At 31.7% G+C, this 27,868-nt stretch overlaps 1 protein-coding gene across 4 annotated transcripts; it reads right to left on the bottom strand.

Moving 5' to 3' along the window:
• Positions 1 to 21: 21 nt before the first annotated feature.
• Positions 22 to 27,868, bottom strand: LOC106066586 (cilia- and flagella-associated protein 91-like). Of its 4 annotated transcripts, XM_013225655.2 has the most exons (20): positions 27,655 to 27,868; positions 25,986 to 26,062; positions 25,621 to 25,778; positions 24,720 to 24,818; positions 24,522 to 24,578; positions 22,939 to 23,123; positions 21,982 to 22,159; positions 20,942 to 21,037; positions 20,686 to 20,747; positions 10,819 to 11,000; positions 10,490 to 10,630; positions 9,779 to 9,808; positions 8,916 to 9,029; positions 8,570 to 8,596; positions 7,689 to 7,760; positions 6,949 to 7,095; positions 6,217 to 6,438; positions 5,603 to 5,751; positions 3,503 to 3,594; positions 22 to 2,292 (listed from the first exon to the last, which is right to left on the bottom strand). In XM_013225655.2, the coding sequence occupies exons 1-20, from the start codon at positions 27,722 to 27,724 to the stop codon at positions 2,120 to 2,122; spliced, it is 2,331 nt and encodes a 776-aa protein (XP_013081109.2). In that variant the 5' UTR covers positions 27,725 to 27,868; the 3' UTR covers positions 22 to 2,119. The 4 variants fall into 4 exon arrangements, with proteins under 4 accessions (XP_013081109.2, XP_013081110.2, XP_013081111.2 ...); XM_013225656.2 differs by lacking the exon at positions 8,570 to 8,596; XM_013225657.2 differs by lacking the exon at positions 9,779 to 9,808.

Genomic DNA, 27,868 nt, shown 5'->3' with positions numbered 1-27,868 from the left:
CAGATAAAAATGAAATAAACATTTGAATTATACCAATCTTTATTTAAAAGTAGAAAAAAAAAATACAAGCACACCTAGCAGTAGTAATATTTATCAAGTATGGAGAGTGTGTATAATTTTTTATAAAGAATACTATATGTTCAAAAGTCTACAATTTGTTAATGTATGGAAACCTTTACTGTGTGTTGTGATTTCTAAGAACAAATGAATTTGAAGAAGCAAAAATGGCTTTAAAAAAGCTTTTATATAAAAGATTTTGAGTTAATCTAGAAAATAGGTAGTTAATGTTGACAAAAATACAAAAATACTTACAACAGATCATCATCTTAAAAAATTAAAACCTTATATCATGGTGTACTAATATAATTAAAAGTTAAAAGATTTGAATTTTGTTTTTTTCTGAGTAGTTACTTTAACCCATTCCAAGCTGAAATGAGCTTAAAAAAATAAAAAAAGAATGCCTGGATATTTGGGAAGTAATATGTAAGATAAAAAAATTACAGATTTCTCAATGAAAGATGGATAGTTGGTTAGTCATACATGTTTTGGATTGTTAACACATAAATCAAGGGTTCAAATCCTACTAACAATCCACTCTTAAGCTTGAGCAATGATGCATGAAATCTTCTTTCATAGACGAAGTAACTAAAAAAATATATAAGAAATGTTCTTACTTACAATTAAATCTCATTATGATATATCTGATTTATAAAATCTATGATATTCATAAATCAATGTTTTCAAATAACTTTTAGGTAAGTTAAATGACCTCATGATCAATGTTTTCTAATTAGATGCTTTTAATGCTGTTTAACAGATAATATGTATTTATTACACTAAAATTCTGAGCTTCTTGTGTAAAGTTGCAGGATAAGTGAAATACTTGAATTGACATTCATTAAGTTTTAAGTGTAGTTGGTATACATGTCACACAACTTAATTGCATCACTATTATCACTATTAATTTACGTTGCTTTTGTAATTGTAATGTGTAATTTCTAAAACGTTTAAATTTTTATTAAAAATATTTGCAACAAGTTTCAACTTGAAGCCTTTATTACATTGCAAACCCTTATACTGAGTTTAAATATAACATTTAAAATTGTGACGTCCAGTACTGATATTTCAAATAGATTAAATTTCAACATCAAACTGGGTAAAAAAAAACTTCATTGCTGGAGAGTTTAGTTTGGCTTTAAAAAAAAAACAGAACTTCTATTTTTCTATTTCAAGGTTTGAATGTATAATTTCTGATAGCAAATACTGGCTTTGTTTACATTTTTGTTAACCAACAGTTCATTGTACTTTGAAATAAAACCAACAAACAAAACACACACAGCAACAGAAAGACCAATAACAATGTCTTTTAAGAGGGAAAATAAAAAACATTAATTTTTTTTTCCACATACTAAAAACCTTATATAGCATGTGTATATTAATGTCTGTGTATATTCTGCCACCAAGAGTTGGGTTAAAATCTGAACATGAAAGTGTCCAACTTGATTGAGTAAAAATTTCAGACCAAGACATGACCTAAATAATTATGTATATTTACACTGTTGAAATATATTATATAAATATGACTAACATAGTAGTTAGTATAAACTTTAAGAAAGTAAAACTTTAAAGTTATAAATATTTTCGTTTAAAGTGAGTATAAAAAATAATATAATCAAGCATGTCTTACAGTGAGGATTTCTTCGCCAAAATACAATTGATCAAAACAATGATTTACATTTTGTTAGCTTTGTCTAATATGCCTTCTGACATGTAGAAAGTACAAAGTAAAGGATAATTAAAATAGTTTTTCAATGATAAAAGATTTTTAATAACTCCAAGGACTGCTCATTCTCCGTCATTATACTAAACTTATTTTCTTTTATGATATAAAAACTTTTGTTTAGCACAGATGCCATTTATTTATTGACTAAAAACATTTCAGTATTATTCACTTGTTTTTAGACTACAAGGCCAAACTTTTTTTGTGTGTAAATTAGAAATTATTCAACAACAACAAATAAAACCCACCATGCTAAACTTCTTCTTTCTATTATTAAGTCTTTTAAAATATCAGAAAATGATTAAGCAAAAAAATATTTTTTCTCTATAAATGATGAGTTTACTGAGGCTCATTTGGCTGTTGTTCTGTTTCTTCTGAATTTTGTTGACCGATTGACATTTTAGTGTCAGCTTCTAAAAGTTTTTGTTTATTATTCAGTGCAATGAGATCGGTTCCTTCCTTGTGAATTTCTTTGTGGGCAGCTAATAGAAATCTTCGTTGAGTTCGTCTCACTGAAAAAAAAGAAATAGTCCATAAAAACCTATATGATAGAGTTTCATTTAACAATTTATGAAAAAATTTATGAATTTCAAAATGAAATGTCACTTCTTGATGACAAAATTTAGATGAAATGTTTTATTCTCTAGTTTAGCTAGTCCCAGTCCTTCACTTTTTAGTGAATATTTTGTAGAACACATCTCCATTGGTAAAATGACCAGGTACAGTAAAAGTAAATTACCCCCCTTTCAGACTTTGCAATTCATGGGGCTTTACCACTTAAAGCTCTACCTAAAAGGATTTGGTTTAGAATATCAACTTTTTTTTTAGCAACAATGAAACTAATAATTGGAATAAGTTTAGCTTTTGAAAAATATTGTTATCAATAATGCTACAGACCCCCCCCCCCCCCCCAAAAAAAAAATAACAAAAAAACTAGAAAAGTAGTTGAGTAAAAACCACAAAGTAGGCCCTTTATTTATGCAGTTAACACTAGTAATGATGTCCCTTTAAGCATGGCAGTGAACTTTGCAAAGATATGTTTGTTTTAATTTTTGATTACTCAAAACAATTTTAAAAAAATGTATATTTAAAAGAAAAGAATTTTAAGAAATTAAAAAAATAGAGAAAGATTAAGTTATATTATACATTATATTATATTATATTATACATTCCAAACATAGATGTTAAAATATTACATATTATAAACATAATTATATATAATTTCTTAGATTCACTTAAACCTTAAGAGGAACAACCCAAAGAGCTCATTTCCCCTCAAAAGCAGTACCCCCTCCCCCAAAACAAAATTACGTTCTTAAGTTTAACTTGTATCCTTACAAACATAGATATTAAAATACTCCATATTATAATAATAATAATAATAATAATAATCTTTATTATCCGTAAGGAAATTTGTCTTACAATTTGTGCATTACACCAAACAAAAAACATTATAACTATAAGAAACCAAAGTGTACATTCACACCAGACGCACTCATAATTTACATGTGACAAAGTTTATACCAGATTGTTCTTATTTAATGATTTGATTGCCAGGGGAACAAAAGAGTGTTTGTGTCTGTTTGTCTTTGCTATCGGTGTCTTGTAAACATAATTATATATATAATTAAACTTTGGGGGACAACCCAAAGAGCTCAATTCACCTTAAAAGCAGTAACACACACCCCCTCCCTGAAAACCAAGTTACTTTCTTTTATTCACCTTTTTCTCGCACTGTCTGTTTCTTGGCCTCGGGAATCAGGAAACAGTGAACAAGGTCAGCAACAATTTCTTCCGACTCCAACTTGTCACGGCTGGTAAGACACACACACAAAATAGAGAGCAATTTATTTGTGCGACAGTTATAGTAATAATCACATGAAACTATTTTTATAGCACTAGATAGATATATTGTATTCATAAATTAAAATTGAAGACAAATATGCAAGAGCTGTCACTCTCTAATTGTATGAAATGAATTAAAACCAGTTATCAACTAAGACTATCACAAAAAAAAAAAACTTTTAAAGAAATTTTTGTTTTCGGAATTTTTTTTTTCCTTTCAGTTATCTGATCAATAACTATTTTGTATTATAGTTTTTCAATTAAACTAACAAAATTTTGGAAAATATTTTTATGATAATGCTTTTAACATGAGGAAGATAACAAGGAAGACCATCATGATAATGTTTCCTGGCAATATATTATAATACTAAAAATAAATTATAGCTTTTATATAGCACTATTTTCATGCTTATAGCAGCTCAGAGCGCTATGGTCCAATCTTATTTGTGGACTGGTGGGGTAAGGTTTATCTGGGAGAAGGTTTTTCGGTTCTGCCTTTAAGCGCTCAGTAAACACAAATCTGCTCCAGTCGGGTGTCAAACCTCGAATCCCCTTCATAGGTAGCCAAGCCAAGTTCAAGTGTACTTAGCATCTCAAGCACACATACCATCCCATCCCATAACGAAGACTATATCTGCAACTGACACAATATTCAGTGGAAGCCATGGATCAGTAATTCATTATCCTAGCAGACGCAGGTATAACATTATCCTAGCAGACGCAGGTATATCCTCACTTTGAGACAACTTATATTTAAAAACTTTAACCTTTAAAAGAAAAAGAAAGTACAAAGAGCTTAACCCTTTTTTTTCAAGGCTTAAAAACAAGTTTAAACTTTACTGCACTCAACATGTAAAACATAAATAGATGCCAGGAATGTATGTTTTGAAATAAAAAAAATCTGTTCTTATTTATTGTTAGAATTAATGAGCTGATGCATTTCTAAGTTGGTTTTTTTTTGGCTTTTTCTATCAAACTTTGTTACAGTGAGCCTCATGATCAACATAAATATATTAGAATTTTTTTTATAATAAAGACACACATAATTATAACTATATTACAGATGCTCATGGGAGATTGGGACAAATTTTATTTTAAATAACAAAGCCTTGCTATTAATGGGTTTGATCAAACTGCATTCTAGTTTATGAAAGTATTATATGAAAATTTACCATTTCATCAATAGCATGAGCCATGATTACACAGTACTCTGAGAATGTGTACAGGAGTTACACTACACACTGACTGTGCTTCGGGTAGCTTGCACAACTACAGCCAATTACATTTGTGTCACAGTAACAAAAATATTTTTGAAACTTGAATATTTCATTCACATAGGAAAGTAAGCTAGATGCCACTTAGCTAAGCTTAAAAAAGAACTGAGAAGCAGTTCAATTTTTACATAGCTTATTTTAACTCACTCTGTCTGTCTGGTAAAAAGTGTGTACATGTTATTTCTCACACACCCATTCTCGGATCAAGTTGAAACTTCGCACAATTGTTTATTAGCATAGACAAGACATGAATCAATTTTTTTTAAAGTAACCAATTAGACAATTAATTACTGGTAATTAATTATTTTGTTTAATACCAACAAGGGAAACTAATACTTTAGTATTCATAGATAATGCTAAATTTCTTGGGTTTAGTCTAACCCTCACCCTAATAATTGTTAATGCTATTTCTCCCTCATGTATTCTCTGATCATGTAGATACTTGAAACAATTATTTATTGTACCTAATAAAACATGAATCAATAAACTAAAATACTCAATTAATCAATTAATTATTAGTAATTAATTATTTTGTTTGATATCAAATAAGGGAAATAACATTATAACATGTTCATTATTGTTAGATATAGTTTGCAGGACATAGTTGTTCCCCTTTAGATAAGCCTTTTTTTTTAAAAAAAAGGATTTTTTATTTTTTGCTTGTTATTCTGCTCATCTGTAAAGAAGAGTTTCATAAGTTTACCTGTCCTCTACTTCATAGGCCAGATCATTAATAGCAATAGCTTGTTCTTCTATCTCCTTGCGGGCCTGATCAGTGGCTGTGTTATCAATTGATCCAGCAATGATATCCTCCAGGTACGAGTCCACTGTGACCTGGTGAGTCTTGACCACCTGAGAAAAATATATGGTGGTAAAAATTATGATACTGCAAATACATATGAAAACTTATTATGTCATTGTAAAATAAAAAATTAAGTATGTTAAGTTTTCATTCAGATCTAGCAGAAAACAAAGTAAGTAACTTTTTGTGGCTAACAGTTAAGGGTGTGCTATAGCCAGCACAATGACAAACAGTCATAATTTTCCCCAAAAGAATGTAGTGTGCTCCCAGGATTAAAACATGAGACTGTCTGTTTGAAGACAAATGCAGTGCTCTTTTAAGTCAGATATTTTTTTTGTCTATGAGTGTCAGTGCCAAAGGTTTACTGTGGATGTTGCCTACACCCTATTTTTCAACACAAAAAAAAACAACAAATACTTGTCCTGGTATTATTCATTACACCCTCTACTGAGCACACAAAACATGAGCTGTTCATTGGGAGCTCTAAGTCAAGAGGTATTTATAATTTATCTCACCTGCTTGAATATCTCATCTTCTTCTCTCCTTCGTCTTATCTCCCACTGCCTCCTTCCACTCTCTTCTGCTTCCCTGATTCTCCTCTGCCTCTCAGCCAGCATAGAGAAAGCATGTATCTTCCTTTCTTCCTGCAGCCTAACTAGCTCTTTTGTCAGAAAGTCAAACATCTCTCCCAAACTCTTACTCTCCAATTCTGCTAATGACTCATCAATCAAGGATTCCTGTGAAATTTTTTTTATACAAACGAAGTGAATAAAAAAAAATAAACTGCAAAGTTAAACATCTGTTTTAAACATAAAATCCTTATAAAAATCCTTATAAATAGCACTGAATGGCCTAATCAATAGCAGCTTCCAAATGAGAGAAACTATAGCCAATGCCTTTTATGTAGCCTATAAGTATGGTTTGTTTTGTATAACCACAAGAGCTACTACACTCTTGTTAAACCTTAGGACTCAAAAACAATGTCTTATTAATATATTTTGCATGACCCAGAGAATTTTGAAACTATCTCAAAATTCCTAGCTTAAGAAGCAGGAAAACAATGGAAATCAATTCTATGAATGGGATCTGTTTATTCTTTGAAACTCAACATAAATTGCATTGTTACAATCAGACCAGGTTGAAGAACAAATTTATTTAAAAATTAGCAAATTTTACAGTGCTCAAATTATGCAACGTCTTATTCTGAACAAAATTAATAGGCCTATAGTAGAGACAAAAAAACTGACCTTGTGTTCATGTAGTTTCCTCTGTCTCTGGAGGGTTAATGTCGCTTTTTCTTCATGTTTCTTCATGTTTTGCTCTTTTTCTTGTAATGCATGAGTAGAACGTATCTCATTAATGAGTTCTCTCCTCTTCATTTTACCCTCAAACATCTAAAAGAAACAGAAAATTGAATGGAAAATTATCTGTACCCATAATTCTTTGACCAAATCCAGTCTTTTATTACACTTAACACATATTTCTGCAGGACATGTTTTGACTTGAGCTGTGCTCTTTATGAACATAAGTAGGGCAAGAAAAAACAAAACAAAAAAATATCTCCTTTATACAATATATATATATATAAAGGGCCATTTTTTTAAAATCTTAAATGACTAATGAATGTTAGATTTTTAAAAAAGGAACATTTTTTAACACACCCAATCCCCCACCCCTGAAAAAAAAATACATGTTAAGCAAATGTATAAATCAACTAGACTTTATAATATTCTAGTGATAGCCATTTTGATCTAGACTTAGAAGACAGTGCACAAAATTGTCCTAAACATTTGTTTATTAAACTCTTCAATTAATGGAAAGAAAAACATACAAAGGCATATAATCCTTTCAAGATACAAATTTTCTAGCATAAAAATAGTGCAGTACAAAAAAGTTGTATTTTGATTTTATTTTGCAGTGAGAGGAATCATATCAGAAATCAATCAATTAACTGACTCTTTCCAAAGTTTCTAATGCAAAGACTTACATTGTTCTGTATAGCTCTGCCTCTGAAAACTTGTTGCAAAAAGATAATGGCCAACTCCTTGTTCTCTTTTACCTAAAAAAAATATTTAAAAAAATGTTTCTAATCTGAAACTATATATGAATAATGATAGTCAAAAATATAAGTAAATAAAGACCAATGATAAAATAGCTTGTAACTTAATAAAAAAAAGATTGTGTTGGATTTTGGTTGAACTGAAATGGAAGAGCATAGCCCTGCATTTGTCATGGAGAAAACAAGAAGGTACCTAACAAAGAAAACTAAATAAATGACAACCACAAAAATGCCAGAAATTGCTCCCCCCCAGCATCCACAATAGCAAAAGCAGATTTAGTAGATTCAACTATCTTTAAGACTACCTGAAAGTGAAAAAAATAGAGATTCACTAAATATGACTATTCAATGGACATCTTTTAAAAAGTTGTAGACATTTAAGATTTTCTTTTATCAAATTTTTCTCACTGAGGGTTGAAACTCATTTTTATATGAAAAGAAAGAATCAAATAAATATAAAAAATTCTCCCCAAAATTTTTTTTATCAAATCATCTTTTATTTCTTTTTATGTACCGAGTAGGTAAAGGAACATGAAAAAATGTTTCCCTAATCATAATGTTTAAAACTAATACTTCAAAGGATATTTCCTTTTTTTCATGAATGCAATTTTAAAAGAAATAAACATGAATAATGTAGAGATAATTTTGCCTTCTAATAAAAAATAATTTTTAACATATTAAAAAATAAACTGCCAATAAAAATATTTTCAGCAAAAATAAATATAATAGCACAATGAAACCAAAATTGAAATAAAATAATGAAATAAATACCAAATAAATTGGAAATAAATTTCTCAAGAAACATTTACCTCTTCTTCAAGAACTTTGTTTGGATACTAAGGTAAACAGAAATGTAAAATCTATATTCCCCAAGTTAAAAAATTGTATACCTGCACTGATATACAAATACATTTCAATGTTAAACTATAAGTTTTTTCCATCTAATGCCAACAAAAAAAAAACTGCGGAAAAAAAATGGTCGCAAACACTGTCTTGATTTTAACATATTTGTATAAAATTGAATAATATTGGCCTCACAATTTCCTAAAAAAATGCAACTAGAATTTTAAAAATTAATGAATGAGTAGACTTGCATTCTTTATATAAAAAAAATAAAAATAAAATTAACTATTTGAAATCAGTATGGAGGCTTACATCTTCAAGTATCTCTATTTCTGGGGTAGGTGGACGAGGAACAGGCCTTTCAATTCTTTGCAAGAAGCGTAGAGCTCTTGATTCTTGACCTTTTTCTTCTTCAGCTTTTATGGCCTGAAAGTTCAGAACAAATATTTAATGTGAAAAAAATTAAGGAATACAACATAAAGAAAAGTGTGTTAATAATTTTTTACAAATATGAAAATGAAAGACATTTTAAATAATAATAATAAACATTTGATATTATGCTTGAATCACTCTGGGCTGTTGTCTTGTGGGAGGTTTGGGCTAGGATATAATAATCTTTGATTCTAAAGGAACATCCAATAGGTGTATAATAAAACTAACAGATTATTTATATTTATTTTTTTTAAATCTGAAGTTGACATAAAATACAGATCTTACTTCAAAAAAGAAGATGACTATGTCATGCATGCATGTTATGCATCTAGTCATGCGTTAACCAATTACTTAAATTCTGCCAAGTCATTGGTCTTCTTGGCTGCCTCAAGCAACTCATTCCAAGCATATGGAATGAGGAATATGCCTTCTACTTTGTGTCTTTCTAAATATTTTATTAGATTTTGATTAAATGCAATGCATTCACAAAATGCAAGTGATATTTCTCTATGTTTGAATATTTAAATATTTATCTAATATATTTAGCACAATGATGTTCTACATAAAGATCATCAAGACACTTTTTTTTACCAATACAAATAATGTTAGCTCAAAAGAGCAAATAGAAAATAATAGTAAAAAAAACAACAATTCAAAGAAATGCTCTTAATAAATATAGATCAAACCAACTGGTGGTTAAATAATGTAACAAAGAAATCCAAAATAAATATGAAGTACTTCACCTCAATTTCTAAGCGAAAATTTCTCATAGCCTGAAGTATATTGTTTAATATAAAATAACTATGAAATGAAAAGTATAGTACTGAATGCCAAAAAGAAAATAGTCAAAAAGGGAGATGATAAGAATGTTGTAACTGTTACTAACATATAATGTAAAAGGTTAGTATAACTCTATCAACACTCATATCTCAGCTGGCATACCATTCCAAAATGTTAAGAAAATATAGGCCAATCTTTATAATATAAGGAAAACATAATTATTGTTGCTTTTAGATTACATTAACCTACATTTTAAAAATATATAATTATAAATAAATATATGAATTCAATGTTTAATATATAAAGTTATAGCTTTGTACTTCTATGTAATTCCTATGAAATCAATCCATCATGACAAATAAAAGTAGTACCTAAAATCCCCTTTTAGAGCTTGCGATCTATGCAGCAGATGTTGTAAAGGGTCATCTGTTTCTGTGGTCCATAGTCTATGAGGGTGTAATGTGGCCAGCACAACAACCAACCACCTTTACTTTTCCCCAACTATTGTCAGAGCTGGGTGGACTTAAAGGTGCCCTAATGATCCCGAAATAAAAAAATCCAGTCTTCACCAGGATTCAAACCCGGGTTTTCTCACTTCAGAAGCCAACGCTTTACCACTCAGCCACTGGGCCTCATATTCATGACAATAGAATATATATATTTTGTGAATATACCTCATATGCTTCAGCCAGCTCTTGTTCTTTCTTAAACTTTCTCTTGATAAATCCAGCTTTAGTTACTGTGGCTGGTTTAGGAGCTTTGATTCGAGGGTGAAGAACAAAGTCAGGCAGGGAAGCTTCTAGTTCAAGCAAGCCCTGTCAATAGTCAAAATAAAAGTCTCAAAACAATTGCAGCAGAATATAAATTAAAGGGTGATCTTTTTTTTTCATGGTATAGTAAAGGTGAGCATCAACTAAACATAACGTTTATGTTTTTAAAAAGAATCATATGAAGCAGTTTACTTATCTAAATATAAAATGTATAGATATTTTTATTTTACAACCTGATATGTAGAAAGATGCCGAGACTTGACAAGGTACTGTTCTGAACCTCGATCAAGGAAAACTCCAATTCTAGTGAGAGGAGCAAAGGTCTGTGAACCAGGATCAGAATAATCTTGGATAATAGCCCTCTGAACATAAATATTAGTTTTGTTATCTCGTTTCTCTGTCAGTTTTCGGATAGCTGAAGCAAAAACAAAATAGTTTTAGTAATATTACGTCTGACAAATCGTTTGGTATGTGCCCTGGACAGTTGTTCAGTCCTTGATGGTCCAGGCTCATACTCTACCAACTGCCATCCCACGCTGTCCAGAGATAGGTTTAGATTAGGAAGTAGATAATGTTCAAATCTGAAGGAACATCCGAAAAATGTAAAAGATTCGAAAAAACATTTTTTTTTTACAATTTATTAAGAACTGAAAATAAGTTTTTTTTTAATATTAATGAAGATTGATCTTCAAAAAAAGATTTGGGGAAATCACAGACTTTGACTTAGATGCTTTTCCACAACATTGTCCTTAAGGCAGGTAAAATAAAGGGCATTAGTTTAAAGAGAATAATATGCTACAAAGACAATGACCAACCACAATTTTAAAAGTGATTTCTTACTTTGCACACTATCTCAAAAAAAATTATATAAAGGGCCTACATATTTGATGTAGTTTTAAATATTTTTTTTAATTTTTTTTTTAACTTTTGTCATAAGAATTTAATAAAAAAAATAATAACAAAAGGAAAAAAAATAAAATTTCTGAAATATGTTGTTTTTTTTTTGTAATTTGGATTTGGATTTTTAGCCCATCAGCACAATTTAGGCCATGTGCCCTTTTTGTAATTTTTAATGGCAAATACAAATAGAACAATTTATTAGAACCATTTTGCTGTATAGCTGTATTCAATACTGTTAGCAGTGAATTTTATTTAAGTAATATTAACAGAAAGATGAGTTTTAAAACTTAAGCCTGATAATAAATATAATAGTGAAATTTCCTTGAACTAAGGGGGAAAAAGTTAAAACATTAATGAAGGTACCAAATAAGATTCTTCTTTAATGTCACAGTCCAGTTTTAGAACCTCTGTGACATGAAGTGACACGCAGTCACCTATTGTAACATTCCGTGCGGGCAAGCACGAGGTTATGTGAATAAGTTAAAGGACTCTGAAATAAGGGTAAAAGTTAGTTAGTGAAGAACTCCAGCAGAGAGTGGATGTACGATTTTCTCTGTCTGTAATATGAATGAATATTAATGAATTTGATTTAATGTTGACTTGAGAGTTTTCTTTGGACTTATATTTTGAACATTTCATTGATGTGATTACTTATTCCACGTGGCATGAACAGCCAGTATTTATTGGTGTATATTTAGTGACGGCTGAAGTCGCCTGTATTTTCTGTAATTTATCTATATATATAATAAATTCCACGTCTGCTACCACTGTGTTCATTAGTAATTCTAAATGTTGTCATTGGAGACTTTAGTATGTTAGTAATGCTGCGCACTTGCAAATCTAGTGCGTCTAATAAAGTACTTCGCTAAGAGGAGTATTATAGCCGTACCAGAAGAGGTACCTACATCACACGGACGTACCCACGCCGCTACGCCTACAGCCAAGCCCAGGTAGCGACATTTGGTGGCCAGTATGGGGACCTACAACATAGGTGGCATTTGGCCTTTGGTGACCAGTAAAGGAGTCTTAAAAGGATCTCAATCGCCTCTACAGTAAACAAGCGCAAGACTACACCTTCCTTAGACCGGTACTTTTTTTCTCAAGATGGCGGCTAACTAAACAAGTATGAAATCCAGCCTGCCCACAAGATCCATTCAAGTAACACCTGCATCCTGAGATCCATTCAACGCCAACCCTGTTCCTAGATCTACCGCTGACACCTGTCCGGTGTGAAACAGAAGACGACTCGACTCCTATCTAGATCTAGAGCTACAGATGTCGTCTGAAAGAAAGAGCCATACCATTCAAGACATCGCTTGATGACACTAATGACAGATACACCGCTTCATCACTAGTGCTCGCCACTATTCATCATCGTGGATTACTTTGAAGTACTAGACAGAACTTGTATCAACTATAAATTTGAGCATTTGAGCCATCTTATGGCATTGAACTGGATTATTTTTCTTCTACCACTTTAATGCTCATAGTAACGTGTATTCTTAAATTGGATTACTTATAGTATACATGGATTATTATTCTTAAATTGGATTACCTATACATGGATTATTAGTCAACCACCCAAGCTATTTGAGGATTAAACTACACGAGTCAACAAGAAAAAAGTCTGTAAGTCATTACTAACAAATTAAATACATGCATATGATTATAAAGTACATGGATTTTGCTTTGATATAGCAGTAATTAAACTTGATTGTTAGTAGAGTTAGTAATTGATAACTCTTGGCATTTTTGGAGCCATATTTTGATTTCATTTTTCTAAGTGTTCTTTTAAGGGTGGCTGGAGAGGGACTATTGTATGAACTATCATAACAATAGGATCTATTAGGGTCTATCCTATTTGTTCTTTAACCTCTATAAGGCCCAATGCGTTTGAGGCTCTCCTTGTTGGTACGGAGGTCATAGAATATAGTGGGAAAATATTTATTTAGCTGTTGAGTCTTGTTTGTATTTCTGTCAGTGTACTTAATCTGTATCTATATTGTTGTTTGTTTAAAAGTCCTGTATCCATATATCTGTATTTCTCCTGTCACATTTCTACTTTTTATTAATTTCTTTAAAAGCAGACTGTGTTGTTCTCTATATTGTTTCTGTGTTTGTCCTTTTTACTTATACTGTATATATATTTTTCTTGTTTCTTCTACTAATTTACATTTTTTACTATTTTACTTTGGCACAACAGCACACATGTATAACATATATTGATATTTGTGAATATTGAATTTGAATAGTTTATAATTGAGCAACTGAGTAAATTTTGATCTAGATCTATACATTGGACAATTATCACTACATTCTTTCATTACATTGTAACCATTGATTGAATTTTTTATATTATTGTGTAATATACACATGTTAAATAATTGACACACACTGTATTGACAAGTATAACACAGTACATTCCTTTCTCACTTAATTAACTACACAAAGCATTAAACATGTCTTCCTATGACAAAATTTTAGAGCTAGTGAAAATCATGGAACTAGAAGGGGATGAGAAAAAGGAATTTATCAAAAAAGAATTAGAAAAGGCTGAAAAAGAAAAAGATAGAATAGAAAAGAAAGAAAGGGAGGAAAAAGATAGAATAGAAAAGGATAAAGATAGGGAAGAAAGAGCTGCTGAAAGAGCTCATCAGAAAACATTAAAAGAACTAGAAACTAAACAAAGAGAAAGCCAAGACAAAGTAGAGTTAGCTAAACTAGAAGCTGCCAAAACAAATTCCAACATTAATACCCAACAGTCTACAACAAAGCCATTCATCTCCAAATTCCACAAATATAATTCAAAAGATGAAACACTTGAAAACTATTTAGTCCAATTTGAGCATATAGCCTCAACCTATAGTCTTGACAATGAGGACATGGCCAAACACCTACTAGCAAATTTGTCAGGAGAACCCCTCAACATCATTTCCACTCTAACTGTAGACCAAAAGAAAGACTATGCGGCAGTAAAGACTAGATTATTAGAACACTTTGGAAAAAACTCAGATTTCTATCGTAAGCTATTCAGGGACACTAAATTGAAAAAAGATGGGGACTTCAACAGAATAATATTCGACATGAGGACTAACATGATAAAATGGTTAGAGCTAGCAAAATGTGACATCAAAGACCCGACACAAATCCTAGACATGCTACTTATTGACAATGTCCTCAACAACGTGACAGACTTAGTATTTACTTTCCTTAAGGAAAAGAAGATCAAGACAGAGACTGAACTGATAACGAATCTAAATCTATTTAAAGACAGTCACCCTGGACACACGATTGACAAAAGAGACCTACACCAACTAGTAGCCACAGCAACAACATTCAACAACAACAACAATGACAAATTCAAATGGTCCAACACCAAGACTTGTTTCAATTGTGGGAGAAAAGGTCATGTAAAAAACCAATGCAAAGCTCCTATAAACTACAATAACAATTACAGATACAGAAGCTACACTAGTTTCTACAACCCAAACAGCTACAAACAAAACAACAATAACTACAATAATAGACCACATAGACTACACCAGAGTGCAAGTCCCAATGAAAGAGGAAGTTTTGCAAACAGTTACCAACACAATAGCTATAACAGAAACAGGCAATCTAGAAGGGACCAATATAACTACCACACAAGCAACCACCCAAACAACTACAATAGAGGAAACAATAGAAACAACAGTGGCAATAACACCAACACCCATAGAGAGGAAAATGTAGCCTACATGCAAGCAAATAAGTCCAAAATAAAAGTCTTTCCATCCTATGTTAATTCTAAAGAAGTAGGATCAATTCGCGACAGTGGAGCCACGGCAATAATAGTTAAAGCCTCTTTAGTCGAACCAGGACAGTATCTAGAAGATACAGTAAAAGTGACCTATGCAAATGTACAAAAATTCGATATTTGCAAGACCGCTAAAGTCCTAATAGAATCACCCTGGATTACAGGAGAACTAGAAGCCATAGTCATGGACACCCCAGCACAAGATCTAATAATAGGCAATGTAGATGGTGTAAAAGATCCAACACTAGAAGAAGTTATGCAATGGGCAGAAGATAGACAAAAATATTCCCTATTTAAACATGAGGCACTATTAGCTCAAACCAGATCACATAAAAAAATAACACCAGAAATAGAATGCCCCACTGTATTACTCAATGAAATAGGCATAACTAGGCAGGAACTAATAGCTATGCAGAAAAATGACACCACAATACAAGACCTCTTAAGCAAAGATTATAACAAGATAAATTTAAATAACCACCACATAGAAATTAACAACTTAGCCATTAGATATAACAGGAAAGAAAACTGTACTAGACTTCAAATCCTGATCCCTAAAACTTTAAGAGCTAAAATATTAAATATGGCACATGATGACCCCACAGCAGGACACTTAGGAAAAAAGAAAGTATATGCTAAGATAGCCAACAAATTCTTCTGGCCAAAGATGGGAAAGGACATTAAGAACTATGTAAACAGTTGCACAGAATGTGCCAAACAAAAAACAGTAACTAGAGCCCCATTAGAGAAATCAGATAAATCTCACTATTTTTGGGACAAAATTGCCATGGACATAATGGGACCCCTAACAACCAGCAGTAAAGGGAATAAATATATTCTGGGTATCATTGACATGTCCACTAGATGGGCAGAGGCATTTCCTCTAAAAGATATAAAGGCTATTGACATATGTAATTGCTTAAAAACACTTTTTCTAAAATTTGGATTCCCTAATAAGTTACTGTCAGACAATGCATCAAACTTTAAGTCCCACCTTAACCAAGCATTTGCAGAAATGACTAACATCCGCCTAGTCCATAGCACTATCTACTCACCACAGGGAAATGGAGTAATAGAAAAATGGAACAGAACTGTAAAACAGATGATATATAAGCTAGAAAGAGACTCAATGAGCACCTGGGACCAGACTCTTAGTTATGCTATATTTGCCTACAACACTAGCATCCATGAAACCACCAAATTCAGCCCCTATGAGCTTGTATTTAACAGAAAACCTAAAGGACCGTTAGAATTATGGGCTGACAACATGTTAGACTTAGAAAACATAGAACAGTACCATCCTTGGATAATTCAGACCAAACAACAGCTTAGACAAGGAATAAAACTAGCAGAGATAAACATGGACAAAAATCTAGAAAGGCATAGGAAAATAAAAAACAGAAATAGAAAACTAAGAACACTAAATGTAGGTGACCAAGTTTTTGTTAAGATAGAAAACAAACACTGTAAAGATAAGAATGAGGGACCATTTAAAGTTATAGAGAGAATTAATAACAAAGTGTACATCATTGATAAAGATGGTAGAGAATGCAAACTCAATATTGACAAACTTGTAAAACTGGATAAGAGACAAATAACTGACACAGATATAATTGAACCTGATCTAGAAACCAAACACAACATACAAGAACATATAGTAAGCACCATAAACACCACACACAACAGTAGTCCAAACATTGAAAATGATATGTTACAGAACTTGACAGTTAAATATAGTGATGTAATTACACAAAAGCTAGGATGTACCAATCTGATAGAACACACAATAAAACTCAACAAAGCACTACCAACTAAGACAAAAGCCTATAGTATCCCCAAAGCATATGAGGACTTAGTTAGAACAGAAATGACCAACTTAATTAAAGATGGGAAGATAGAGAGATCAGAAACATGTAAATATGCATCACCCATGGTCATTGTAAAAAAGAAAGACAGTGGAGTAAGAATCTGCTGTGACTTTAGAGAAATAAATAAATGCACAGTCATAGACCCAGAACCCCTACCAGACACTGACAGCATAATTACAACTTTAAGTAAATCATCCCTATTCACAACAATGGACTTAAACAGAGGCTTCTGGCAGATTAAAATGGACCCTGACTCTAAGGAATATACAGCATTCAAATGCACTATGCCAGGCCTAGAAGGTATCTATGTCTGGAATGTCATGCCATTCGGCTTAATAAATAGTACAGCCACATTTCAGAAATGCATGTCAAAATTATTAGAAGGCATAAATAAGGTATTGTCTTATGTAGATGACATTTGTGTTTTCACCAACTCACAACAGGAACACATTCATGTACTAGAGCAAATATTTTCAAGACTAAGAACACACAACATGACATTATCCCCCAAGAAATTAAACCTAGCCAAGCCTGAAATCCAATTCTTAGGATATTGCATTACCAATGACAAAATTACACCCACTGAAACAAACCTAACAAAGATTAAAAACATAAAAGAACCTAGGACTAAGAAAGACATGAGATCATTATTAGGACTTTGCAACTTTTATAGAAAGTTTATTCCAAATTATGCACAGATAATTGAGCCCCTTGTTGAATTTACTAAAAAGAAGCATGGAAACACAATTTGTATAGATGAAAAAAGTAAACTAGCATTAAGCAACTTAAAAGATAAATTTAATGAGAAACTAGAATTAGCCAGTATTGACCCAACATCAACACTATCACTATACACTGATGCCTCCAACACTGGTATTGGGGCATGCCTACTACAGCAAAGGGAGTCATTTTTTAAGCCAATAGTACACATCAGTAGAACACTGTCTGAAACAGAAAGAAAATACTCAGTGATTGAGAAAGAATTATTAGCCATTGTATGGTCAGTTGTAAAACTCAAGAATTACTTGTTAGGTAGATTTTTTAGCATTAAGTGTGATCACAAACCATTACTGGCACTAAAAAGAAAAGATCTAAAAAATGACAGGATAAACAGATGGACACTCATTCTCTCAGATTACAAATTTGATTTAGAAAGCATTCCAGGACATGAAAATGTAATAGCTGACTTTTTATCCAGATACATAATACATGAAAATGAAACAAGTGAAAATAATGACATTAAACACATCAGCCAGGACATTCTGATAGAATAAATAACCAGTACAAAGCACTTAGAAACAAGCAGTAGTAGTCAACTTAGTCAAATTAACATTCTACACATTTTGCAAATAGGTCATGACACTTTATTGTTACACTTTTCTTTTGGGTCATGATGACATTTATGCTTATGATCAATAACAGATCATCTATTTGCTCATTGTATTTTATTGTCAACTTGTAATATGACAAATACCAGATGTGTTTATTTTGTGTGTATATATTGTATTTCATTACTGATTGTGCACAGCAATGTAAACAATGAGATGTAAACAACAGTGAACTACTTGAACTGTTGACCTGAATTTTTTTTTTCATAACAACTCACAGATGTAAATATTGTCTAAAATTTTTTACACACCTGAATACTACAATGAATGTTTATAAACATGGAAATTTGTTTACTATTGTACTTCAATACTACACTCAGACTATTTATAGTAGTCTTATGCAAGGTCAACCTTGAACTGGATTGACATGTCTCTGAAATTTTTTTTTTTCCTTTTGATGATGGCAAAACTTAGAATAATATTTTGACACAGCACATCACAGTTGTAAATAAATATGAAATTTTTTTCTGTTATCATTTTGAGTAAATTTACTCAGTGTGTCAAATGATACACATTGATAATGTTGTGCATCTACAATTATAGTAAAACATTGGATGTGGAATAACTTGTATATTTTTTCCTTTTTTTATATTGATTAGCATGTGATTGTTTGTACAAATTTTTTTTTCAGTACAAATGTATGCATAAAGTTTGTTAACACTTGATGGAGGTACTTTTCATTACAATTAATGTGACATTTCAGTGATTTTGCTCTCAGTGAATTAAGTATATAAATGATTATACATTTTGGACTCAGTAATTTATATGATGTTATACATAATTACTAAGATTATATAAGATGATATGAGCAATTGGAGTGAACTTACAGCACTTGATAGAATAATAGACTAAGCTCATATATATTTGTACAGTGGTATTAATGTAAAATATATTTGTCAAAGATTTTTGGTCAAAAATCTTTTTGGAGTGTGGGGCGTATGTCACAGTCCAGTTTTAGAACCTCTGTGACATGAAGTGACACGCAGTCACCTATTGTAACATTCCGTGCGGGCAAGCACGAGGTTATGTGAATAAGTTAAAGGACTCTGAAATAAGGGTAAAAGTTAGTTAGTGAAGAACTCCAGCAGAGAGTGGATGTACGATTTTCTCTGTCTGTAATATGAATGAATATTAATGAATTTGATTTAATGTTGACTTGAGAGTTTTCTTTGGACTTATATTTTGAACATTTCATTGATGTGATTACTTATTCCACGTGGCATGAACAGCCAGTATTTATTGGTGTATATTTAGTGACGGCTGAAGTCGCCTGTATTTTCTGTAATTTATCTATATATATAATAAATTCCACGTCTGCTACCACTGTGTTCATTAGTAATTCTAAATGTTGTCATTGGAGACTTTAGTATGTTAGTAATGCTGCGCACTTGCAAATCTAGTGCGTCTAATAAAGTACTTCGCTAAGAGGAGTATTATAGCCGTACCAGAAGAGGTACCTACATCACACGGACGTACCCACGCCGCTACGCCTACAGCCAAGACCAGGTAGCGACATTTAAATATATTGTTTTTATACTATTATTGTCTCTCTGCACAAATGTTCTCTAAGTTACACTCTGGAATCCACACAGTGATAACTTGTTGAATATTGAATGCTTTTTAAACTCAATACAATGTGAATCCCAGTATAGAACAAAGCAGAAAGTACAGTAACAATTACAAGATGTAAATTGAAAGAACATTAATCTGGTACAGCTTTAGTACTATTGATATGAATCAGACTCCACTCACTGAAAGAGCCTAAAAGGAGTAATTTCCCAATTAAAAAATTAAAAAAAAACAAAAGACTTTTCTAGAAGCCACAAGGTCTCTTCATGCTGACTTATAAGTCATGTTTAAATAAGGACCAGTATGGTCTAACTAGAGATTTTTTGTAATCTAAAATATTTTTTTTCCTTTGATCTATTTATTTATATGCTACCCACTTGACCAAATAAAGCATAACATACCACTACACATGTGCAGTATATTCCTTTACCCAGAGTGCAAGAAGAACTTCTGTACATTATCAGTCTTCAAAGGTGATAAAATTTGAGAAAGTCAAAGAAAAACTTTTCTCTTTGCAGTACAAGGCTAATTCTCAAACTTGCCTATACAACAACCAAAGAAACAAAGAGATTTGCTAACCTTTAATGTGTTCATTTCTAAGTTTCTTTATCCTGGCTTCTTTAGTTTTTTGCTTTATGGCCCTGGAGAACAACATGATGAGAAAAAAATTAGATTTTATCAACCTATTTGAACATAAATTATTTCTCAAATGTTTGTAATCTATCAAAAATGTGATTTTTAGAGAACTTTGCATTGTTTTTTTTTTACTCTTACCCCTACATAGGTGGGAAAAATTAACATATTAATTACTATTGTAAGCAAAACCAATGAATACCAAAGCTGATCAAGTCTTTTTATGTTTAGCTCTTGATTATTTTCTTCTCTTCTCTTCAGCAACTGTTTCAGAACTTCAAGCCTGGCTTCTTGTAACCTGCAAGTGATATATAGGTTAGGGTTAAATTGATTGTAAAAAATGTTTGGTAATATGTTTTACATGTTTCGGATGTTCCTTCAGAGTTGAAGATAGTTTACTTCCTAGTCCAAACCTCCTGCAGGACGACGGGGGATGGGAGCGGGCAGGATTTGAACCCTCGACCATCGATAAATCCGAACGACAGTCCAGCGAGCAAACTGCACGACAAGGCAGCCATTATTAGATAATAGTTGCTTTCTAATTTTAAAATATTAGTTATAGTTATATTATTATCTACATAGTTCGATATGCTACTAGAGCTTGCTCAATATACTCATCCAAGATAAAGGGATGAGAGAGAATTTCATGCTGTCATTAGGAGCTAGTAAACACAACTCAAACCTTGCATTAAAAATTCTTAGTCTCTTTCAGAATGTGGATTTTAAAATTCAGTCTCTTTCAGAATGTGAAATATTATTGCTATCGATTCTTGTTTGTTTAGAGAATTAAAAAAAAATGAAGCATTTCAACTATAGATAGTATACTATTTGCACCTATTTGTACCAAAATACTTAGGACACAAAAACAAAAGACAGATTTAGACAATATGCTATTGAACAATGCTTTAAAATTCAGTTGGTTACTGTTGTTTTTTTTTTTATTTTAATGTTATTTTTTTTTAATACTAATCTGAGTTCAGATAGCCTGGTGGTGTATTATGCACTCTGGACTGTAGTCTTCATGGTCTTGGGTTCATCCCTAAGGAGTTTTGGGTTACAATGTAATAATCTTTATTTCTGAAGGAACATACACAAAATGTAAAGACAAACAAACAGCTCTTGAAAAGAATTGGTAAACAGCTTTTTCTTTTGACAGATTCTTTTACTTGTCATAACTTCTTTCAGAAGATATTCTTATTAGTTGCAATAGATTTAAGTTCGTTCATTATTATAAATTCTTACTTTTCAATCTCTTGCTCCCGGAGAGCCCACTCTTTCCTCTCCATCTCATCCATCATTTTTCTTCTCTTCTCAAGCTGTGAGACATCACTTAGAGGAGGAAGGTTTGCTTCCCATGCCCGTTTGGCTCGAGCTCGCTCAATCATTTCAACTTCAGCAAGGCCAGCAGGTAAACCATGACCTAGGACACAAAATTTTTACATGAAAAGCAACATAAAAAAAACAAAAACATTTTGTCATAAGTTTAGCATTATTATACAAGCTTATTTTCACAAGAGGTGCTTGTTAGCCTTATCTGTCTAGCCACCAAGGAGAAGGAAAACGCTGAATTCAAACTTTTGTTGCCTTGCAGCTATACCCAACATATAAAAGGATTCAGGAGTCAACCCAAAGAAAAAGAAGAGATGGTGACCTTTAGGCAGCTTGCAGCACATAGTGCTACATCCTGGCAGAAGCTGCATATGCAGCTGATCTAAAACTGTATTGGCACTTGCCGTTCATTTAGACACATCAGCTTTGTGGAGAGGGGGAACAGCTCTTTGGATGGTATCATTCTAATCATAGCTAAAGCCCAGGCATTCATCTCATTTTTATGAAGATCCATAGCAGTTTTGCCCCTGAAGGAAGCCATAAAATAAAATTTACACTATGAATAAATGGGGGGGGGGGGGGCAGCAATTAAGTGTTTTTTTTTCCTTAAATATGTGCCTAGCATGTTCTATTTTATAATATATTATAAAATCATGATATATAAAAATTAAAAAATTGTTTATTTTTTATTTCAACTAAAAGAATGTTGTCTAGTAGAGAAAGAGAGTCTAATGATGACTGTAATATTAAATTAATTCTATAAAAAAATATATAACATTAGAAAACCAATATGCACCAAATAATCTTATGAACCTCCATCATTTAGTTAAAATTTTTTGCATATTCTTTATTTAACCTAAAATAACATACCAAATGACAAAGTAGCAAGTGTCAGGAGTTCAGGGGCTTCCCCTGGCCGAACTACATACTCTGGAGTGTAAGGGTCAGTTTGTATTTCTTGATCTCGATAATCAGTTTGCGTTTCTATTGTTTTTGTAAATGGAGTCTGAGGACGTTTGGCCATGATGCTCTCTGGTCCAGACAAGGGATCTTGTCTATAAAAAAAACAAACATAATAGATGTTGTTAAAAATGTATGAATATTTGATTAAATGGTAAAATATACATGATTAAAAAAATTTTAATGAACAAAATTAATTAATTAATATCAGTATGACTGTATGAATCAGTTTTATGAACACTAATGTGAGTTACTGATTTTGGAAAAGAGTAGTTGATTAATTTAAAGACAGCATCACAAACGAAGAGATTAGAGACAGGGTTACTACAGTGATTGGACCCCAAAATAACTTGACTATTGTAAAAAAAATGGAAACTAAAAATCGTTGGCCATATTACAAGGTCTTTGGGGCTTGTAAAGACATTTCTTCAGGGAACTGTACCAGGAAAAAGAAGAAGAAGCAGGCAGAGAATGTGATGGGAAGACAACATAAAAGAATGGACAGGCCTGCCATTGAAAGAGGTTCTATCCAAAGCATAAGACATGGAGGAATGGAGAAAGATGGTTGAAAAATTTTGTGTGGTGCCCCAATGGACCAACAGACTAAGGGATAGGTGAAGGAGAAGTTGATTAATGGTTGCCAAGATATTCCCTGACACAATACTGAGCCCAAACCAAGATTGCCCAATGCCACCATCCAGAAAGCATCAACAAATGTATTCAAATTTCTAGTTATAGAGGAATTACAAAGCAGTCAAAGTGTCAAGTCGCATATAACAGAATATGACTTAAGGCAGTGTCTCTTGCTTTGGTAATTAAATACTCCAACCTCTCTTATCTAAACCTTGTTCTTAGATATAATCTAACTATACATTTTAAAAATAAATGATATAAAGCCTATTACTATGGCCCATGGTTAAAGAGTGTGTCATGTGGTTGTTGCAATGACCATCTTCTTTCTTTATTTTTATGTCTTTTACCCTCAAAAACTAAATAGATTTAGGAGTAGTCTAAAAAATGCTAATGTCCAAAATCCCAGTCTTCACCAGAATTTGATCATAACCCCTCAGTTCAGAAACCAGACACTTTACCACTTGGCTTTGCTAATTAGCTTGTTATAATACCATTAGGAATTAATTATTTGTTTCAAAAAAAGTTTTTACTTAGTGACAATGACATGACTAGTAAAACAAGGATTGGGTTTTAGAGTCAGAATGAAATAGAAGTCGACATAAACATACTACTCCAGGATATTGTAGAAATAAGTCAAATTAGCTGACATTCAACGGTTCCCTTCATTGATATTAAACTTGTTTGATATTCTGTATCAGCGTCGACTAACTTCTTTTGATTGTTTGGCCTTTCACCAGTGTACTTGGATCCTACATTTTGTTGAGTGTTATCTCCATTTGGTTCATTTGTATTAGACACTGCGGAAGTGCCCAACAAGCTTCAGTGAAAGCATGCATTTAAAACAAAATGATTTCATTTACCTGGCAGTAGCTAGCAACACTTCAGGTGGCACTTGTTGCAAGAAAGGAATTATTGGCCTAAGGAAAAAAAAAGTTTTTATTTGTGTGATTTAATGAGGAGACTATTATATTTGGTCAAAAGCCAATATGATAAGTGATAGAGTGACTTGTTAACTTTAAAGTCTTTGAAGCAAAGAATAATAGCTTCTAAGCCTTTACCTTTTAGCATAAAGATAACGATTTCTTCCCCTCACATCTGCGTTATTGAAATCACTGAGATCCTGTTGAGGAATACAAACATTGGGATCATAGTTGAACCTAAAGGGAGATTACAAGATACTTCATTAGTCAAGGACAAATAATAGTTTGACTATGTAACAATAGGAAGCTCATGTGGCTTAAAAAAAAAACAGCATTATTTACATGCATAAAATGTTTTAAGCTTATATTTTTTTTTAAATGAAAAAACAAAAAATTGGTTGGGGGGGGGGGGGGTGTTGAGAATGGAATCTAAACAAAAAAGACAAAAAATGTGCACATCAACAGTTACCAATTCAATCAGCAGGCTAGTTCTATAATATACTAATGGTGTGATGTTCCCTTCATTATACAAACTCAGCATGTCAAGATATGGGAATTCCAATTAATATTCAATAATGAGACACTTCATTCTCCATCAATGAGAGATTTAAACTGTACATTAAGTTTTCATGATAAAAAAATCTATTTGATGCATGGAACTTGGAAAGCAGGAGTATTAAGAATATTATCTTGTGTCTTTCTGATTATTTTATTTGAGCATGTTTTTCTATCTCTAACCTTTTTATACTTTCTTTTTCACAACTTATTAAGTTTTTCTGCCAATATACTAAGAAGTGAACAATAAGGTTTGTGCATCATTGCGTGTGATATAATCTTATCAAGCCCACAAGCTATTACTGTATCTGAGTTATACTAGGTAAAAGAGTTAATATAAGTGAAATTCCTTTACCTAATAATTAAGGTAGGTTATAGCTTTGTGATTTTTTTTATTAGAAATGGTTTAACAAATTAAGTAATTTATGAAGTACATTTTTACATTTTGTTTTTAAAAGTTTTTTTTTAATTGCAATATTCTTACGTTGCATATCTAATGAGAGCTTCTCTATGTTGCTCGTGCTGACCACGCCACTCTCTGCCAATAAACTTTGGTACTGGGTCAGAAACATCAAGATGAATTTGAAATCGAGGATGGTGGCGAAGCTCAGAAAACATAGTTTTGTAAACAGGAACCCGCTTCTATTTTTTTAAAAATAAAACGTATAAGTAAAATTAATCTTCATTTTAAAAACAAATTTCCTACACAAATATATAAATATATAACAAAATAATACTGTTTTTAAAAACAGCATATCATGTAATTACAGTATTCTCACTTTATTATACATTTTTAACAGGCTTTAATGACATAGACAATAAGAAAAACCTTTAAATTTTCAAACTTACAATGCGGCTTGTGTTTGTCTGAGCTTGAAACGATGCCCTGCCATGGTCTCGAACAGATGATAGGATATAATTTTTATCTGTTAGAAATTCAATAAAAAAATGTTATTAGCAATTAAAACAAATTAAAACTGAAACATATGATTTGTTCATATTGTTATAACCCTGCCATGCACTCCGCCGTCCAAGATAGTGCAGAAGGTGCGCACTATTAGTGACCAGACTAGGAAGGATGTTGACATTAGAGAGAGAGAACGATTTCCGCCCAAGTCTAGAGCCAAAATGAAGATGCTGTGCTCAAGGCAGATGTCCTATGTGTTTGTCATGTCTCTATGTAAATAAACATCTGTGTCTCATTGAGTTGCCTCCCTTCAGTTATTACATTAGGGGGCAGTGTTATAACCTTGCCATGCACACGGCCATTCAAGATAGTGAAGAAGGTATGCACATTTAGTGACAAGAGCTAAGGAAGATGCTGTGCTCAAGAAACATTGCTCTACATGTATTTGTGATGTCTTGTAAATAAACATATGTGCCTCGTTGAGTTGCCTCCCTTAAGTTATTACAATATTTTCTGATACGCACTTAACAAATAGAATAGAAAGATATATTAGGATATGTAAACTACTACAGACAATGTGCCTTCATCTGAATCTTAGCCAATCACCCATATACTCATTAGCTCTGGTTCTCACATAAATGATAAAAAGCTTTGAGGCTTTGAGTGTAATATATCAAATGCAAGGATAAAAATATATTTAGATATATAGACCAAAAAAGTCAATTAAAGCCTATAGCTATTGTAAAAGAAAAATTGCTTACAAAACAAAACAAAAAAAAAGTATAGATAGATCTAAAGCTGATTCGATTCTAGATTTTATCTACTTAACTGATTAGGCCCATACTTATGGACTCACTATGTTAAATACAATAAAAATACTAACAATACAGGCATCTATATTTTTAACAATTAAAGAATAGAATCTATAATAAATAGATCTAATTCTTAGTGTATTGCATTGATTAGATGTCTAAGTCTAGATCTATATGTTAGTCCTAATTTTCAATTTGGAACTTTGATACAGCTTAGAATAGATTTATTATACTTATAGATCTAGATTCTATATTTAAATATTTAGGCTATTCTTTCTCAGTCAAATCATTTAATGTTTATGATCAGAATATGATTATCACAAGAAAGGTCTGCTCTAGATTTAGAAATTTAAAAGTAAACATAAATTTATTGTGACTTCTGACCAACTGTTAACTTCTGAGACTAAGTGTAAATAAATGTAAATATTAATGTTATTATTTATTATCAAATTATCACAGACTATAGAAGACTATGGAGTCTAGTATTACTGTCTACGTATTACGTATTTAACTGTATTATGTACTGTAATGCCAAGACAGTGTATGTAACTTTAATTCTAGATCTAGATCTAGGCCTACTTACTACTTAGGCTTAGGGGTCTTAAACTTGACTTTGAACAATTATTTTAATTTGTAATATTTAGATCTAGACTACATATGGTAGAATCTATATAGATCTTAGCATCTATGTATATAATCTTTATAATCTTATAAATGTATAATATAACATTCATACATAGCAATATAATAATATTTGGTAACAAAATATAAAAAAAAAACAAAGTACACATTTAATTACCATAAAGATAATCATGAATTCTTGATGGGTTAGGCAAACTTCTTTGAACAGTTTGTGTTACAGTTGCCATGATGAAATTCTATTTCTAAAGATATTGCTTTAAATTATCTTTAATAAATAGATATAGATTCTAGTTACTAGTACAAATATTGCTTGCTAGTACCCATTTTCAAGATAAACAACATGGCTTTTTTTTTTTTTTCGTGTAACCATG

Source organism: Biomphalaria glabrata, chromosome 14 (assembly GCF_947242115.1).
Source record: "Biomphalaria glabrata chromosome 14, xgBioGlab47.1, whole genome shotgun sequence".
NCBI classification, from domain to species: Eukaryota; Metazoa; Mollusca; class Gastropoda; family Planorbidae; genus Biomphalaria; species Biomphalaria glabrata.
This window is presented reverse-complemented; position numbering and strand designations above follow the sequence as displayed.

Excerpts from the sequence above, each read along its gene's own strand:
- LOC106066586 (XM_013225655.2), bottom strand. The coding sequence starts at position 27,724 with ATGGCAACTGTAACACAAACTGTTCAAAGAAGTTTGCCTAACCCATCA. Across the intron at positions 9,030-9,778 it reads ATTTTCGCTTAGAAATTGAG|GCCATAAAAGCTGAAGAAGA; the intron begins GTGAAGTACTTC and ends CTGAACTTTCAG. Across the intron at positions 7,096-7,688 it reads GCAGAGCTATACAGAACAAT|ATGTTTGAGGGTAAAATGAA; the intron begins GTAAGTCTTTGC and ends TGTTTCTTTTAG.